At 42.0% G+C, this 17,174-nt stretch overlaps 1 protein-coding gene across 1 annotated transcript in view; it reads left to right on the top strand.

Moving 5' to 3' along the window:
- Nucleotides 1-2,116: 2,116 nt before the first annotated feature.
- The window catches only part of sgk1 (serum/glucocorticoid regulated kinase 1), a 29,254-nt gene continuing 14,196 nt past the window's right edge, over nt 2,117-17,174 (top strand). Inside the window, exons 1-2 of the mRNA XM_086188833.1 lie at nt 2,117-2,350; nt 16,362-16,562. Of these exons, the coding sequence (XP_086044959.1) occupies nt 2,123-2,350; nt 16,362-16,562 (429 nt within the window). The 5' untranslated portion in view covers nt 2,117-2,122. The remainder of the gene's footprint in view (nt 2,351-16,361; nt 16,563-17,174) is intronic.

Here is a 17,174-nt window from a genome sequence, read left to right as displayed (position 1 = left end):
TAATAACCGTGTGCTTGATGAATAATACTGCGATCTAATGGTTACTGGGTAGATTTAGGTGATTTACCAGGACAGGTTGCGGCAGCGAGCTGATATTACTTGTTCAAAGTTTGAGTTAATCACCATCAGATGCATCTGTCTGTCTATCTTTTTTCTTTATTTTGTTGCGAAATAAAAAAAAAAAACCTTGTACATTCTCTATATATAAGTGATGAAATAGCACACAGCCCTGAATCAGAGTTATGTAATAAGAGGGAGCTATGTATAAAACATTTTACTGAGAGAAATGATGGAAGGAAATATTAAATCAGCAGCTTTCTATGCATACATTTTCCTGTGGACGTCTCATAAAGACTTATATTCTCACCAAAAGGGAATCTTTGCCTCCTTTTTAGCCACAAAATGGATGGGGATGCCTACCCACGAATATTCTCTTCCGGGATAGTGTAGATGAATACTGCTGCTGCTGCTGTTCTGCTCAAGTTCATTATTTCTTTTTGGAGGTAAATCCTACTGATTATTTGGTGGGATGTTTTGGAGATGTGACGCCCGCCTGTGGAGAAACTAAGGCAGCGTTGCATCACCGAGTGCAAGCTATCTGTCAGCGCTCACAGTTCCCTGCTGACAACCTGGAACCATCACACTCAAATTTGCGTCTCTTTTCGTCTGTCTTTTGACTTTACAAGTCATCTCATTGAAAATTTGCTTTGCATTTGGTGTAAACGTGACATCATGACGCGGTAAAATGGACATGAACAGGCGACTGTGAACATAATGCAATCAAAGTCCAGTCATATGTTGAGACACATCAATTGGCCAATAATTTTTTTTTTTTTTCCAAATCTTCATCACCATGTCTGAACTAATTTAATTAAAAATAAAAATATGAAACAACACGTGGCTCTTTAAGCCTTCGTTGTTAACTCGCTAAACTGCTCATCAGCATATTTAAAAAAAAAAAAAAAGCATGACACAATTTTATCTGTGGGATTACATCAAGAAGCTCCTCTTGTGGCGTTGGGCGTGTGGACAAATGAAAAAAGACAAAGTAATCGGAACTAACGTCAGTCACACATCTATCTGTCTGTTGTGTGTGTTGCTGTGTGTGTGTGAGTGTGTGTGTGTGTGAGAGTGTGTGTGTGAGTGTGTGTGTGTGAGAGTGTGTGTGTGATCCAACTGCTGTGCAAGTCAGTGCTGGTTTGTTTTTGTGCTGACCCGCTGGGGTGTTTTTCCAAGTGTGTTGTCCTGAAGAGTCAACATGCCTTGACATGCACCCCTGCCACAAGTCAAGCAGTCAGTCAGTGTACTTCTCTTTCACATCAGCCACTGCCCTTCAACATGTTTACTAAGTGTTCCACACATTGAGCAGGATGAGACTTGTCATGCTTTATCTTTCTCCACTTTTTTCACTTGTGTCCAGGATTTTCTTTTTCTTGAAGGTTCTTCTCCACTGTCAAACACACGCGCATGGCCTTTACACATACTTTTACTGTACGGATATTTGCACGCTGTGTTCCGTTATGTAACAACCTGCGCATGTGTTGATTGATATTTCACAACTGAACACGTCAGGCACGGTTCATAGCATATAGCTGCATGTCATTGATTTAACCCTTCATAGCAGGTGTTTGTAGTCCAGCATCTCCTGGGTTCTGTTGAAATCTAGTGAAACAAGTCAATTTAAAAGTTAATACTTAAAAACAAAAATCTAACAAAATACGATTTTGCTTTCATTCTCTTTTTATCTGAGAATTCCATCACCTTTGTGCTTTGTGACAGCTATGAGTGTCAGGTGTGTGTGTGTGTGTGTGTGTGTGTGTGTGTGCGTGCGTGCGTGTCATGTGGAGTGTGTTCCCTCTGTGATTTATGTGTTCAGAGGAGCGATCTGTGCTTCTTTGAAGGGCACTTCACCCTGCAGCGTCCCACTTAAACTGACGCATAATCAAGGATAACATGAGAAACTCTTCTCCCTGATCAGTTTGCAGCTGTCAGGATTGACAGTGTGTGTGTGTGTGTGTGTGGGGGGGGGGGGGTTCTTTGCTTGTGTGTAGCATCTTTTTGAGCTCATATGAATAATAATTATCACATCGGTCCCCCTTATTACCTACAGGTGCGAAGATGGATGAGGAATCCCAAAGTAAGCGTAGAGAAGGTCCAGGGGAAAGGGCTACTATACCCCTGTCCAAAGTGTCCGCTGGCCGACGACCTGTGGTACACCCACTTCCCCTCGCCGTATGGCTGCTGCCACTATGCTGGCTTGCAGGGTGGGCAGTACTACCATCAGGAGCCACCCTCGCCGTGTCCTGCCAGCGGACAGTCCAATAGCCATGACAAGACCAAGGGCTGCAAGGTACAGATGGGTATAAATATTCAGATTTCCCCCTGCTTGTATTGTTCATGCGTATTTACTTTGCTTTATGTTCCATATTTATATTTCTATACTCTATTCTTCATGCCAGCCCCCCCCCCCCCCGCCTGCAAATTTGTAGTATTATCTGATCTTACATACATTATCTAGGTTACAAACAGAAGTGTGACAAACATGACAGTGTAGGCACCTTTTGGTCTTTAATGGGCCTCCGAAATATCTCATATTTCATCAAAAAAAAACATTGACATGATGCGTATCATTTCCGTGGACGCATCTGCACTGCTAGCATTGGCTTCAACACAGTGGCTACTCTGGTATAGCAAACATTAATGATGAGGACAGATTCAAACTAAACTACGTTTCATATACTCATAATGACCCTGAGCCTGATAGTTAGGCTCTGACAGGTGTTTTTGACATAAAGGTGCAGAGGAATAAACTTCACGGCAGTGGCTGCACGCTGTTGGTTTTGGTCTTTTTAATGAAATGTGTTGGTAAAATGGAAATGAAATATGTGAATAATTATTGGAGAGTTTATTTGATGTGCTTTAATCGTATAGTCAAAGCTAATTTCAATCTGAAGTAAGCATCTTCTACCGTAAAATATTTTGACAGGCAATTTTCAGAAGAATTTAAAGAACTAATTACAAAAAGTGTGACCCATTTCATACTGAAGAAGAGCCTTCCTAAATCCCATCCCGCTCTCTCTACAAATCTCTCCCTCCGGCTTGTAAATGGAACGCTCCCTGTTTGCCCATTAGTGTCCACTGTAAAAGACAAAGCAAATTAGGTGCTAAAAGGACTCTGGACGTTGTTCTATTTGTCTTTGTTCTTCTTTTAAGCTCCACCACGAGTGTTGTTACGTTACATAAACACTAAACCAACAAGAGCGGTTTTTCAAAGACCCCCTTGTTGTGGTTCTGGCTGGAGATTAGAGCAAGAGGAGGAATTTCAAGTTGGTTTGGTGCAATAAAATAAGCAAAACATTAGAAAAAAAAGACACGCCCCACACACATCAATCCATTCGTATGAGGCTGCAGGTGGCCTGCTTTTCCTGTGGTTATGTAACCAGAAGCATTATGGTTATCTCACTGCTGATCAATCATCATGACCATCGTGTGTGTGTTTTGTCAGTCCCGCAGACAAGAGAAAATGAGTCATCACAGTCCCAGCAAGACAAACACCATACCGAGTTGTTTACATGTGTGACAAACACCATACCGAGTTGTTTACATGTGTGTGTGTGTGTGTGTGTGTGTATGTGTGTGCATGTGTGCACAGAGTACCAACATTGAGGAGTCTACAGGAATATTAGATGTTATTTTTCATTTCTCTCGACTCCGGTGTTCTCCCATGTTGTCCAATCTTACTTTATCTCTCTATCAATTCCACCTCCCACCCTCCCAGCCAATAGATCTGTCACTAATGTCTCGGCAGAAATAACGTGTGTATGTGTGTGTGTGTGTGTGCGCGTGTGTGTGTGTGCGTGTGTGTGTGTATTTGTAGAATTAATGGGTCTTGCAGTGAAGTGGGAGCAGTCTTGAGGGTTAAAGAGGAGGGGCTCGGCGCGGTGACTCATACAACAGCAACTACCAATGTTCGAGCGAAACAAAGTGAGATTGACCTACAGTAGCGGTTCATCTCACGTGTGTTTTTTGTTCTATAATTTGACCAATGATTAACTAAAAAAAAAACACATTTCCTGTATGTGAGTTAGCGTTGTATTGCCAAATCCCCGATGACAAAATCCAGCAGAAAGACATCATGTACTGCACTGTTCCCTACATATGTTATCTCTGTCCAAACATTTAATAACTCTGGGCCTCAAAGTTGGCTTGCCAAACACTCACACAGCAGGACTGTTCAACAAATGGACAACTGAAATAAAGATTCCATTTTGCATGCCAAACATATGGCTCCGTTGTTAAGGAGACCACCCACGGCCCGACTCAAATGCAAATGAGCAAATCATCAGAATGAGATTTGTCAGTTCATCAGGGTGAAACACATAAGACAGCCTTACAAGTGCTTCAGAGCCTTGACTTAAAGGTACAGTTCGTAGATTTGTACCAATGTGAAAAAGGTAGCAGTTTATATTCTTTACTCCACTCAAGAAAAGGCATATAATCTACATGAATGGTGGCCAATTTTTTTTTTATTCAAAAACAAGATTACAAAATAAAAACCACAAATGCCTTTAAAGCGTTCAGCCAAATATATCCAAGCGTCCTGAAACCTCGAGATGTCAAGGCGTTTTCAAAAACATCACGCATGTTTTTAGCATGTACCTTAAGTTTTCACTAGGCTGAGTAATTCCCACATGCAAGAGCAAAACAAACATACAAATTGTATGTCTGGAGCAAGGAGTTACAAATAGTCATTAGGGTTTGCTTCCTGCCTGTAAGACTAAAGTGAGGGCTCAAAAAGTCCTAGTATCCATGTGAAAAGAGAGACTCAGAGACTGTCAGTCCTTGTCCTAGTCCTTTATTTAAGTTTTCACAACCCTTTGTATCGCACAAAATAAAAGTGTGCATTAATACATTCATCTGACCCTCCTCCACATTTCAGAGCTGTGTTGTTCTCTAGTGTCCCGAACAAAATGTCTACCCATTCATTAAAAAGTCCTCTCAACGCCATTTTTCATCTCTAATCACGATGCATCAGCAACATTAAAAATGCAGGTGGCTTAGTTTAGCCTTGACCCAGTGCTTTACATAGCCTTCACCCTGCTGCTGCTGCTGCTGCTGCTGCTGCTGCTTTGATGGGTCTAGCAGAGCCAGATCTAAATATAGACCAAGCATTATGGCACTGGTTTTATTATAATACAGAATGACTGTACCAATTTATGACTCTGGGGTATTTCCATGAATGATGATTGCAAGGAAATGAGGAAAGAGAGGAAGGAGGTAAGGTTTACTGTACAAGGGAGGAAAGAGGGTAGATAGTGGTGTTTGGAAGAAATTATAATCTAAAAGGTCAATTTGTAATGGTTATGGTGGTGGTAATGGTGGTGCTGGTGTGGTGGTGAGGGGGGGCATAACAACTGAGAGATTGATGAATCTGAGGGGGGGGGGGCAACCTAAAGAAAGGAAGCAGCAGTGAAAGAGAGCGATGAGAACAGCTGAGAGGACAGTTTTATTGGAGCATGAGGTCAGAGCTTCTAGCCTCACTGCCCGAGCATGATCAGAAATCAAAAACATAAATCCTGCTGATAAGGATGTCCTGAACACACACTTGCACACACTCGCGTACACACACACACACACACTCACATACACACTCACACACACACACTGAAAGCTGGAAGCAAACGCAGCATTTCCTCTAATCTCTTACATCAAGTCTGTACTGTTCCGTTCTTGGCGACGACTTAATCAAAACTAAAAACGTTTGCTGACGACGGCCCGTCCATGTAATCTTCATGCAAGGTCAGAAGTGCAGTAATATTTTGTGATGGCCTCTGTGATGCATTAGTGAAATATGTGTCTGCTTCAAATTCAGTCACAAGCATTTGGATGGTCGATGCTACCTGGACCCTCTGGGAAGCTGTTTGTGACAGCAGGGGCCCGTCCAGGACGTCGTGTAGAAACACAAATTTCAGGCCATCCAGCAGAGTTCCTTGACTATTTTAAAGCATCTTTTTTGTTTTGTTTTTTTCATGTCTGGTGGGGTATTGGGACTTCATTCGAAGTGGCCTTGCTCCTTGAGCTTTTTTGATTACATTATGCTGCCTGAGTTACTTCCTTTTTTTCAATGCGCCTTCTAACGCCCACATACATACAAACTCATGGCGTAGGCCTCACACGTAGCTCTGATTACACTGACATTCACGTGCATGCTTTGATTGGCTAAAACATCCTTTAATTTGGTTAATTTGGCATTTTGTCTAGATTTACTGAATTAATTCACTTACAATCAGTCTTTCATCTAACTTTTAATCCTTTGTGTGGCCTCCTTGCATGAAGCTCCCGCTAAATCATAAAAAACAACAACTTGAAAGCTCCTTTTCTGAAGAGGGCAAGAGATTTTCCATGAAAGCCTGAATTTTTTTTGCTTCCACTGCACAAGGACTCCACCTGGACGAGCCCCCATTTCTTTGTTGCTGCATAAAACAAAGTAAGAGTGCTTTCATGTCTCCCTTGTTTTGTTGGGTTGAATCCACCTTTGGTCCATTGTTGGTTACGACTCGTACCGCCCGCTTTAGAAGTGCACAGACGATCTCTTGTTGCTGTTTTTGTTTCTGTTTTTTGTGTTGTTGTTTTTTTTGCCTTGGTTAAGTTTGTTTGAGCAGGCTGGACAGCAACCATATTCAGGTTCCTCCCAGTATAGCAGACCAAACTGAGAACCCCTCCTCAACACTGTGTCACTTTCAAACCGGTACAGTTAGTTTCTAGTGGTCTGACCTCGATTCAACCCAACACATATTCGAGCATTCAAACTGTAAAAACTACATGCTACAGATGAAACAAGTCAGATTAATGATGGAAGACTGTCCTTCTGGAATTAACATTTTTTGTTTTGAGACCAGAATTTGTCGACTGTTTTGTTGCCAGTAATGCAGAAAACTAAGCTTAGAGCCAGCTTTGTAAAACACTTTGACTGTCATACAAGTCTTAAAGGCTGCAAAACCTCTGATAGGACTTCAAAGTGCAGTTAAGGTATATTCAGGTATATAACAAACTTCAATATTTGACTATGATCTAAGAGATTAGGTCTTAGATTATTGCTTACTCTGACAATTACCTCTGCTCATAGTCACTGAAGTTGCCTCATGGCACTGTTCTGGGCCTCTTCTCTTTTCTGAATGTGGATCAGGTGATTGTGTTGTTAATATGTCAGTCTGGTTTAGACATAATCTTTACCGGGAAAAGCTTGACCTGCTCTGACTGTCCAAAACTCATTCATGCAGGAGTAAAGAAAAAAGAGAGAGAGTGAGATAAAGAAGTGCAAGTAAGTGAAGCAGAGAAGAGGGGATGAAGAAATCCAAGGAGATGAGGGAAGCCAAGCGTGTCCAGGAAGGACAGTGATTTTATCCTCTCCTGTGTAGCCTGATAGATGTGGTGGACAAGTTGAAAGGAGCAGAGAAGAACTGCATCTTACAGTCAGCACTGAGTAATTTGCTTCGAAGCCGAAAAAAAAGCAGCTCATTTGTATGTGTGGTAAGATGGCCTTGTTAATGCTTTGTCGGAACAAAACTATGTACCTTTTTTTTTTCTAACCATCCAAAACACAGAGCTCAGATGATCAGTATAACAGTAAATATGTCATTTTAGTCTGTCTTTTTGTTTACCGCAGAGACAAAACAGAGGGGGGACGACCTGTGTGACGAATCCACCTCTCTTGTTCTCCCTCAGCCGTGACAAGACCCTGCAGCTCTCCTCCACCAATGCTAATGCTTTGAGTCAGCGAAAGAGGAGGCTGATTTAATTCAAAGATCATGTCGAGCGAAGCTGTCGGAGTCACTCGCAAGTGCAAATAGAATTGTTTAAAAACTTACATAATATCTGTTCGCATTTCCATGAACAAAAGGGAGAAGTTCAGCTTTTGTAATGTGACTTTCTCTCGGACTTTGAACTTTGACGTAGTCCTGCCTGGGAAGCGCCTGGGTTCTACATTCCAGTGGCAGGTCTCAACCAGTTATGCTACTGGTAAATGAGTTGTGTGTCAGATAGAAAGATTACATCTTTTTATTAGTGACCTTTCACTGACTTGAACTCTGAGCTCCAGCCATCTCTCACGCAGCAGTCAAACTACCAGCAGGAGGTGTAAAATCTTGATTTATTGCTGATTTAGGTGATCTTCCACTCGCTCATATACTTGTAAATTCTCTCACATGTGTTGCGATGAACTTGATAAATCTACGGGGCTGTTAAACTGATTCTAACTTCACTCTTTTCTCTGACCAAATCTTGATCCTGTCCTCACTTTGCGAGAAGAAAAACACACACACACACACACACACACACACACACACACACACACACACACACACACACACACACCCTGTTGAATTGCAGCTTTCACCATGAATCCATTAATGTCAAAAAAGGTTTATCTTGTTTTGGGAGAAAGAGCCCACAAGGTCCAATTATAGTTGATACAAAGATACAGAGCACTGGGAGCCAAAATCCCTTTCGACATTGTTGCCTTCTCATGCATACAAACCTTCTCTCTTTCAACCAAATGAATCTTCCCCCCCCCCACCCCCGCCTTATTAAAAAGACTCTCAGCATATTCATGTTTAAAAATAAAACAAAAAAAACCCCACACTTCACAAGTCAGAACCTCCTGAGAGTTGTGGTGAAACTGGTGAAACGCCTGCTGAGTGTCAGGGTGACAGTTTCATACCAGCCTGGCGAGCGTCCAGCGCCTACTTGCCCTCCTGTTGATACCCGACGGAATCACCTGCTCTGCTGTCGAAAACATGGATTGTTACTTGATCCCGATGTTCGTCCATTAAAAGCTCGGAAAATATTATTTACGACCTAGAGATTTCTCACCCCTTCACCCCCCCCCCCCCCCCCGCTGTGATGTTTAAGCAGCATTTAAAACTCCAAACGTCTTGACAGTACTAAGCTACCGGTGTTTAGTATACACTTGAGCAGTGGAAAACTAACTGCTAATCCATTGTTATTCGATTGTTCCAAAGCCAAGTGCTCTGGCAGTGGAAGACGGAGGTTGTAGTAATAAACTTGGAATTATTTTTTTTTGGGGGGGGGGGGGGTGCTGTTTCTCCTTGTTAACACACAAAAAATGGCACCATGCATGTGTTTCCATTGCGACGGCGACATTATACAGGCGAGTTACTCCTCTCTGCCAAAGCAGAACATGAAAGGAACGTTGAAGAGACACTTCATAGTTTGGCAGCAGCTTGCGGGATTTGTGGCAACATGAGTGAATCATGCACAACAACATAAAAAAAGAAAGTAAACCAGGTTGTTTGTGATGATGCTAAGAGTTAATCTGACCGTTAAAGAGCTAATTCCGACTAATCTGTGCCTGTTCGATGCAGATATCAAAGCATTCCAACTTTGCTTCATCTCTGATCTGGTGAAATGTAAGGACATGCAGACTCCACACAGGAAGTTGCAAGGCTCGAGCCCGGAACCTTCTTGCTGTGAGGCAACAGTGCTAACCACTGCACCACCGTGCTGCCATTATATTATCATATTATATCAAAATATCTTGTGCGGGAAGTTCATTTTGTCACCAACGCAGAGATGGGGAAAAAAAGGGTTGCTTTTGGCCTTTTACCCACCGTTAAGTTAGAGTTTTCACCCTGTGAGGTTAAAAAAAGAGCATTTTAAAGCTTTGAAATAACTTTATAAGCTATTCTGAAAGGTGCAGGAGTCGGTGGATGAAGCAGTGGGGTCATGTTATCCATCTTTATCCCTGTTTGGATGTAAGTAAAGCCTATATATGATTTAAAATGTAATGTTATCTGTGTTGAAAGATAGAAACCTGACTCAGAAGTATTGGCTTTCGTTTATGTACGATCAGCTCAAATGAGGCATAAATGGCTGTTTCGGTTTACACCACCTAAGCATTAAAATGATCCAACAGTGTTTAACTCTTTCCTTCCACTCTGCTGACCTTGGCCTATAAGGAAAAAAAGGGGGAATACCCTCCCTCCTGAGTCTCATTGTAGGGGAATTTGGGGATTATTGGTGTTCTAATCCACTCTGAGAAGCCAGATAATCCCATCTTCTATCTTGATGTTTCAGAGCTAATGCCAAAACTGCTGCGGCACAGAGGCTCAGCGGCGTCCTGACTCTAGAGTGTTGTTCTCCCATTCACACACTCTGGTGAAACTGCTTCCTGCACTGAGGTCTGGGCTTGTAGCACAACAGCTGAATTTAAAGCTGACCTGATCTGTCGGACAACATGCTTAGTCACGGCGTGATCGGAGCACAACAACAAGCCATGGCGGCGCATTCTTACCTCACCGAGGAGGTTGTGTCTTTCACTCCCATCTGTTGTGTTGTTTGTTTGTCTGTCTACACCAAAAACCACCGGGCCGGTTTGTTTTTTTCTAACTCGGCGGAGGCTGTAGAATGGGCCAGGAAAGTTTGAAGGGCTAATTTGAAGACGCCACTTTGATTTTGAGCTTCTAAAATCCTGAGAGTCTCTTCGTACGCTACAACAAAAAGATGAACATAATCATATCATTCATACTCAAATTGAGAGGTTGTTTCTGGCTTTTTTGGTTTTTTTTTTTAACATGCTCTCAATTTGGTTTAGTCACTACGGGGCCTTGAAAAACAACCAAAGAAACAGACACACGATTTGTAGTCCCTCTCCGTAAAACATGTGAATATATATTTGATATTTGTTTCATATCCGTAAGGTCACCCTGTTTCTTATGCAGGGGGATGAGGACGTCCTAAAATGAGGCTCTCGTATCTCCTCAAACGCCTCACCAGAGATGAGGCTTGCTGGTGGTGTTATTTTTTTCTTCTTAAAGTTAGTGATCTGATGTCTTTCCCCTTTTATCCAGCTGTGCAACTGTGATCATCCACTGTGCGGTGTTTGGGTTGTTATGGCTTACATCTCAGAGACGGGAGGTGAGGTTTAATATCAAAACAAACGACAAAGTAACAAATCTCATAATCGCCCCTGCAGTGAGTAAACAGGTGCTGAGTCACATCCATACATTCTCTTTCTGTTTATCGAAGTGAGGGGAAGAAAGATGGGAGGTGAGGAAGGTCCGGCGAGAGAGAGAGAGAGAGAGAGAGAGAGAGAGAGAGAGAAGCTTTTTAAGGAAGGTTGCTGGGGTTGTTATGACCATGTTTTGTCACTTGCGATTTAAAAAGAAAAGGAGTATCACGCCAAAAAGGTGAAAATGGTTATAAAACAAAAAGCAGCATGGGAAAAATATCCAATCTTGAAAGCTCACTCAGAGCCCTCATTCCCTCTTCAACAAAAACATTCTCTCTCTTGTGTTTTTTCAAAATACAAAATCTGAATTTTGACCGTAAACCCAAAATACTGAATGCTTTTTCTCCAAAATTGTGACTTAAATCTCAGAATTCTGACTTTTTTTTTTTTACCCCTAGAATTTTGACTTTAGCCTCAATTTTCATTATTTTCCCTCAGAATTCTCACTTTGAGCTCATGATTATGACTTTGATCCCCGATTGGGTTTTTTTTTGCCTTTTTTTATCAGAATTTGAACTTTTAATTTCAAATTTCTGACTTTTTTTTTTAAACCTCATAATTCTGACTTTAATTTCAGGATCCTAACTTTTTTTTTATTCTATTAAAATTCTCACTTTAATCACACATTTACTACTTTGATCCCAGAATTCTGCCATTTTAAACTAGAATTCCAAATTTTAATTTCAAAATTCAGACTTTAATTCCATAATCTATCGAATAAATCTGACCTTAATTCATCTATGTTATGGACTTTGTTTATTGATGCCATAAATGCAGGAGCCGGAGTTACAGGCTTTCTCTCTGGTGGGAGCTGATTGTCAGTTGCTCCAGCTTGGACTGTCCATTAGAATCGCTCCCCGTTCCCTCATTCATTTTAAGACCTGGTTGTGTTTTTCATCTAGGAAGAGAAACGAGGGAGAAAAAGGGGAGTGGCCTTGGTGTTAATGAGCGAGTCTCATCTTAGACACAGAACGAGATGGCTAACATAAGATTATCTCACACTCCCATTATCTCTGTTTATCTTTCTGGTCTCGCGAACATATCTTACTTCAGGCGAAGACCCTGTTATGTTTGCTCGGCAGAGCAACACATTAGCAGCACTACAAACACTACAAACACACACTAAACAGTGTCCCAGGCCCCCCCAACACCCATGAGGCAGCTCGGCCAGACGGCCCAGAGCCGGTTTTCACATACACACCATTCAAAACCTGGTACTAGACTATTCTAGCTCTTAATGAGCGCGCGCAATATGCGCATAATGCGCATAATGTAATTTCACCCCCTGAACATGCATGAAATTCGCTGAAATTCGGCACAATTGTCCGGTCTTAGCTTAACATTCATGAATCAAAAAAAAAAAAAAAAAAAACACCACAAAAGTCTATAGCGCCACCTAGGGAGCCACACAACTACAAGATAATTTTTGATAATTTGCAGCACTATAACTCCTCCCACGAATGTCCAACAAACATGGGACTAACACCGTTGGACTCGTCTCATCAAGACCAACAATTCTTTAACTCTGACCCCTCACCTATCTACAACAGAATGTCCACAAATTGGACAAAACTGTCAAAATCAGGACTTTTTTTACTCCCCGAATAAAGTCTATCTCCTCCTAGGGCATTAATGCTATCGCTTCCAAACTTTAACACATTACTCTCCCAACTGTGCTGATTAAAAGTTGCTTAACGTTTTTATCTGAATTACTCGGTTTGGATTTTATAAGCCCTCAAAGTGGGGGAGACACGTTTCACGCTTACAATGGAAGCCTATGGGGAGACCGTCTCCTCTCAGGGTACATACTGTCAAACAAATGCTTCTCGCGTCTACACCATACATCCTACAGCTTTAACAAACACACCACTGCATTCCTGACAAAAACCCCTACAAAAATATGATATTATGTGTCACTCTTGACCAACATATGCCGACTTATTCAGCTTTTCCACACTACAATTCTGTTGATCCTCCTCTCTCTCCACTCTAGCACAGATCAGAGACAGAGCAGTGGGGGAGGGGTTCTTAAAGGGCCGGCTCTCAGCTCTGCTCTCTCTCTCTGATCAGACTCAGGCTTCTAACTCCTAAACTACAAGGCCTACAGATTTGACCAAGACACCGTTGGATTCAGGTCAACGACGCTCAGGCCCTAACAACGCTGCTTGCAGCTTTAATTTGTTCTTGTTTCCGTTTCTCTGCTTCTACCCTATTCCCTCATTCCACTTCACGATTCACAGATATGTTCTCTCTCTCCCCTCTCCTCCCTCGTTTCATTACTCTTTGATGCTCAGACATATGTGGGGCGTCACACAGCCTGTTAGAGGGAGAGTCACGCATCAAGGGGAGCTGGAGGAGGACAGGAAGGGAAAGGCAGGACGGGACCGTTGCATACAGGGTTAGCAAGCTATGGGACAATATACTGGCAAAATAAAACCAATAAAACACTAAGCTCAAAAGTCTTTGGTGGAGGGTTTGCTTGTATGTAATGGAGAATTCTGTAGAAATGCATCAACTTTACCAAAAATAGGACTTCAGTAGGAGGGATTCAGCAATTATCATGTTAAATGTCTGTGTGTGTTTGTGTGTGTGTGTGTGTGTGTGTGTGTGCGCGCGCACGCGCGCTTGAGGATTAATCTAAAAAAAACAAAAGTCTTGGACTCCTTACATTTGAGTTTACTGGGTGAACTTATATATCCACAGCAGTGGCAAGATGGCTGTTGCCTTAAGGCACAAAAACCAGTTCAGAGGTCAGCAATAGGGGTTAAGAGGAAGGGGAGTGTGTAAATGGCCTGCATGTCTTTGTGTGTTACACTTCTTGTTCACATATTTTTCTCTGCGGCTGAAGGAAAGTCTCTGGAGAAGGATTCAGTGAGAGGCTCAACACTAAAGGATGATAAATGGGATGATAAACATGTAACTATAGAGAATAAAGAGCAGTTGATAGGTCATTACTGCGATGAAAGACTGAAGAGAGAAACAAGACACATAAACCTCCACTCTGACCCCGACCACGGCGCATGCACACACATATGTCCTTTTATTTTTAACTTGAGATTTGATTAATAATCATTCAAGAATTTCAGAATGATTAATTTAGTAAATTCTAATGGCATAAACACGAATCAAACTTGGGTTCCTTGGTTCTACACCACCACTCGATGGGCGGTTCTTGTTAAAACACTGTGGCGGGAGTCGGTTAGGTCGGTTGGGGAGTCCAGTGACGGGACTACGCGCCACGACATCAACCTTCTGAAGCTTGAATCCAGTTAGACCTTTACTGTGTTTAGACATCGAAATTAGTTTCAAATAGAAAATTGACCAGAATGTCCTGAAATTCCGTGAATGATAAACTCAAAAGGAGCTTTATAAACTAAAGAACATTAACCGGCGCCTGGAGGGCTACATCGTTTGTGTCCACCACAGCAAAAGGATCTGGATCCTAATAACTCAATTGGCATTGTTTCCATGCTGAGGTCTGAAGACATTCGGGTCATCTCGTGTTTTTCAGTGAGATCACGTTGCCCTCATTGCACATGCCATCCTTAATTAACTGGTCTTAAATATGGAATGTGTCCCTGAAAGTGGCTTAAGTCCCACAAACACCCAATCAGCTCTGACAGAATGCTATCATATCGTGCTTGACACCCTCAGTAATTGTTTAAATCCATTTTGTCCTTCAGCCCATGTGATAATTACAGTCAAGGGAGCAATTATTGACACTCAGGGGAAGTTGTTTGTTTTTTTTTTCCTCCCCGCCAAGTTCTAAAATTCACGTACACACACATACACGCGCAGCCACAATCTCACCCGCACACACATTTCCCCGTGCCAAGTTGCGGTAACGTAGAGGCCAGAGAGCAGCAGCCACTGATAGAGGCCTTGATAAGACTCATTTGAAATGGATGCAGTCGCTGAACCTCTCATCTCTGTGTGCCAAGGACACCATTTACCTTACGTAACAGCCGTTCTGGGTCACTGACACATCCATCTTTGCGATTTGCTTTCCTCGAGAGCTATGTGCACCTTGACCTTAGCTTGCATTGTTCCATGTAACTTATATTTCACTCTTTAACGCCTTCTCTCTCCTGTGTGTTTGTTGGAAGGGCGCTTGAAGGGTTTAAGTCGAATATCGTCAGTCTTTTTGTCACATGGTGAATAATTATTTTGTTTTTGTTTTTTTTTAAAAGAAGGACATAAAAACCTCTCAGTTACTGTTGGCTGAGTGTACGGAATTGTTATTTTATGAGTCTACAGGCCATTTGAAAGACAATATGTTCATTTTTAAGGCTCCAGAGTTTATATCCCTTTATGTTTTTGTCATTTTGTGCTAAAAATGAAGTGAAACCATGATAATGACTTTCAATTTCTACTGTAATTGATTTGTTTTAGTGTACTAAACCCATCAGAACACTATAACTGGGTAAATCTTAGTCCCCTATAACCTAAAAATCATATTTCCATGTTAAAACTAAGGGGGATAGACACAATAAAGACTTCTTAAATATATCATGGAGTCAGATATCCCTTTGTGTTCTTGTTTTTCAGAATCTGTAAACCTCAAGGATGTGGCTCTTGTTTATATGGCTTGTGAATCGTGGTTAAGGGAATAATGTCAGATTTAAGTAGAACATCAGATATGGAGTTAAGGGGAAGGCTATGCAGCTGGGACGTGGGAACGTTCCCTTTTGTTAAAGTCCCACATCCCAGTAAAGTCTGTTCAAATAACACACAGGCAACATGGCCGCCCCAGAAAATCTGCTTCTACAGTTTCTAATACAGGAAAACAGCAAACAACCTCTAATCAGGTCAATATTCAAGTCAATAACCGTGACTGATTCCTGTCAGTCACGGTTTTGACAGAGAGGTCAAGTTATGTAGCTAGCCAGAGCGCTAACATGACTGGGGCTCGGCGAAAACTAACTACATAAAGAAGACAGATGTACGACTTTGAAGTACGAGTGATGTACGACCTTGATCTGAACTCTCAAACTCTTCCATCAAATTTTTTTTTTTCCACCTGCATTTTGTGAAGACCTGCGCCTTCTCCTCATCTGATTGGATCTCACTCCACACGCCCCGAACAAGGCACCGAGTACTCGCCACCCAGAGGCAGAGAAGAGCTGCTGGAGGGTCTTCCGGGTGTACACACGTGCATTTTTCTCCATAGTCAGAAAACATAAGCCTGTTAGCTTAAACCCGTATGTTGCCTAACACACTCAAAAATGGTTAAATGGTTGCACCACTTTGTTTATGGGAGCATCAGAAACTGGACGTAGAACAGACTATGCGGACTTCATGAAAAATATCGATCATCTTCACTTCTTCACAGGTCAGGAAGTGGAAGATGCTGGCGCGCCATCATGGTGATGCAACGAGCAAGCTGAAGGAAACAGAGTCGGATGTCCACCTGGGGTGTTGTCAGTCTTGGGGGGTCCATGTTAGTCCTGTCATGCTGGAGTGCTCCATCTGCAGTGGGCCTTATATCAGCTACGCACTGGAGGACACCTGGCAGCCACGCCAGCGCACACAGGCAAGTCCATCTAGATTCCTGCTAAATAAGTAATAGATTACATCTAGCGGCAAAATTACTTTAGGAATAATTGTTCTTGTTGTTTTTTAAGATAATGGTCAAAGGACACAAACTGAAACAACACCAGAGCAAAGTTCTGAATCTTTTTGATGATTAAAAAGTTAACTTTTTCTGTCTCCATTCCTGTTCAACCTTCCTCGACTCGACTGCAAACCACAATTACTCCTTCTATGTCTCTCTTTCTCTCCATTTGTCTTCTGTTGAACAACCCAAACATTCTGTCTTCTTTTGGAAAATAAATCTGCCTTGAAATATTAATGAACAGAAAGCCTAGAATCGCCATCACTACGGTACAACTCCATCAGATCTCTACAATAAATCAATAAACAAGCTGAAGAAAGAGTGAGAGCGAGAGGAAGAGAAAGAGCGAGCAAGGGGAGCAGTTTGGTAAATTCAAGGAGAAAGGACGAAAGGGTAGAAATGTGAAAGCGATTGAACAACAAGTAGAAGATGTGTGTATTCAGAAAAAGCCTGAGCAAAAAGGTGGTTAGATAAGGACGCTGTGCTGCTGACAGCTGCGTTATGACTTATATGACGATGAAATGACCAACG

This window comes from Aulostomus chinensis, chromosome 20 (genome assembly GCF_037954235.1).
Source record: "Aulostomus chinensis isolate RoL2024-O1b breed Wild chromosome 20, RoL_Achi_v1.0, whole genome shotgun sequence".
In the NCBI taxonomy this organism is placed as follows: Eukaryota; Metazoa; Chordata; class Actinopteri; order Syngnathiformes; family Aulostomidae; genus Aulostomus; species Aulostomus chinensis.
This window is presented reverse-complemented; position numbering and strand designations above follow the sequence as displayed.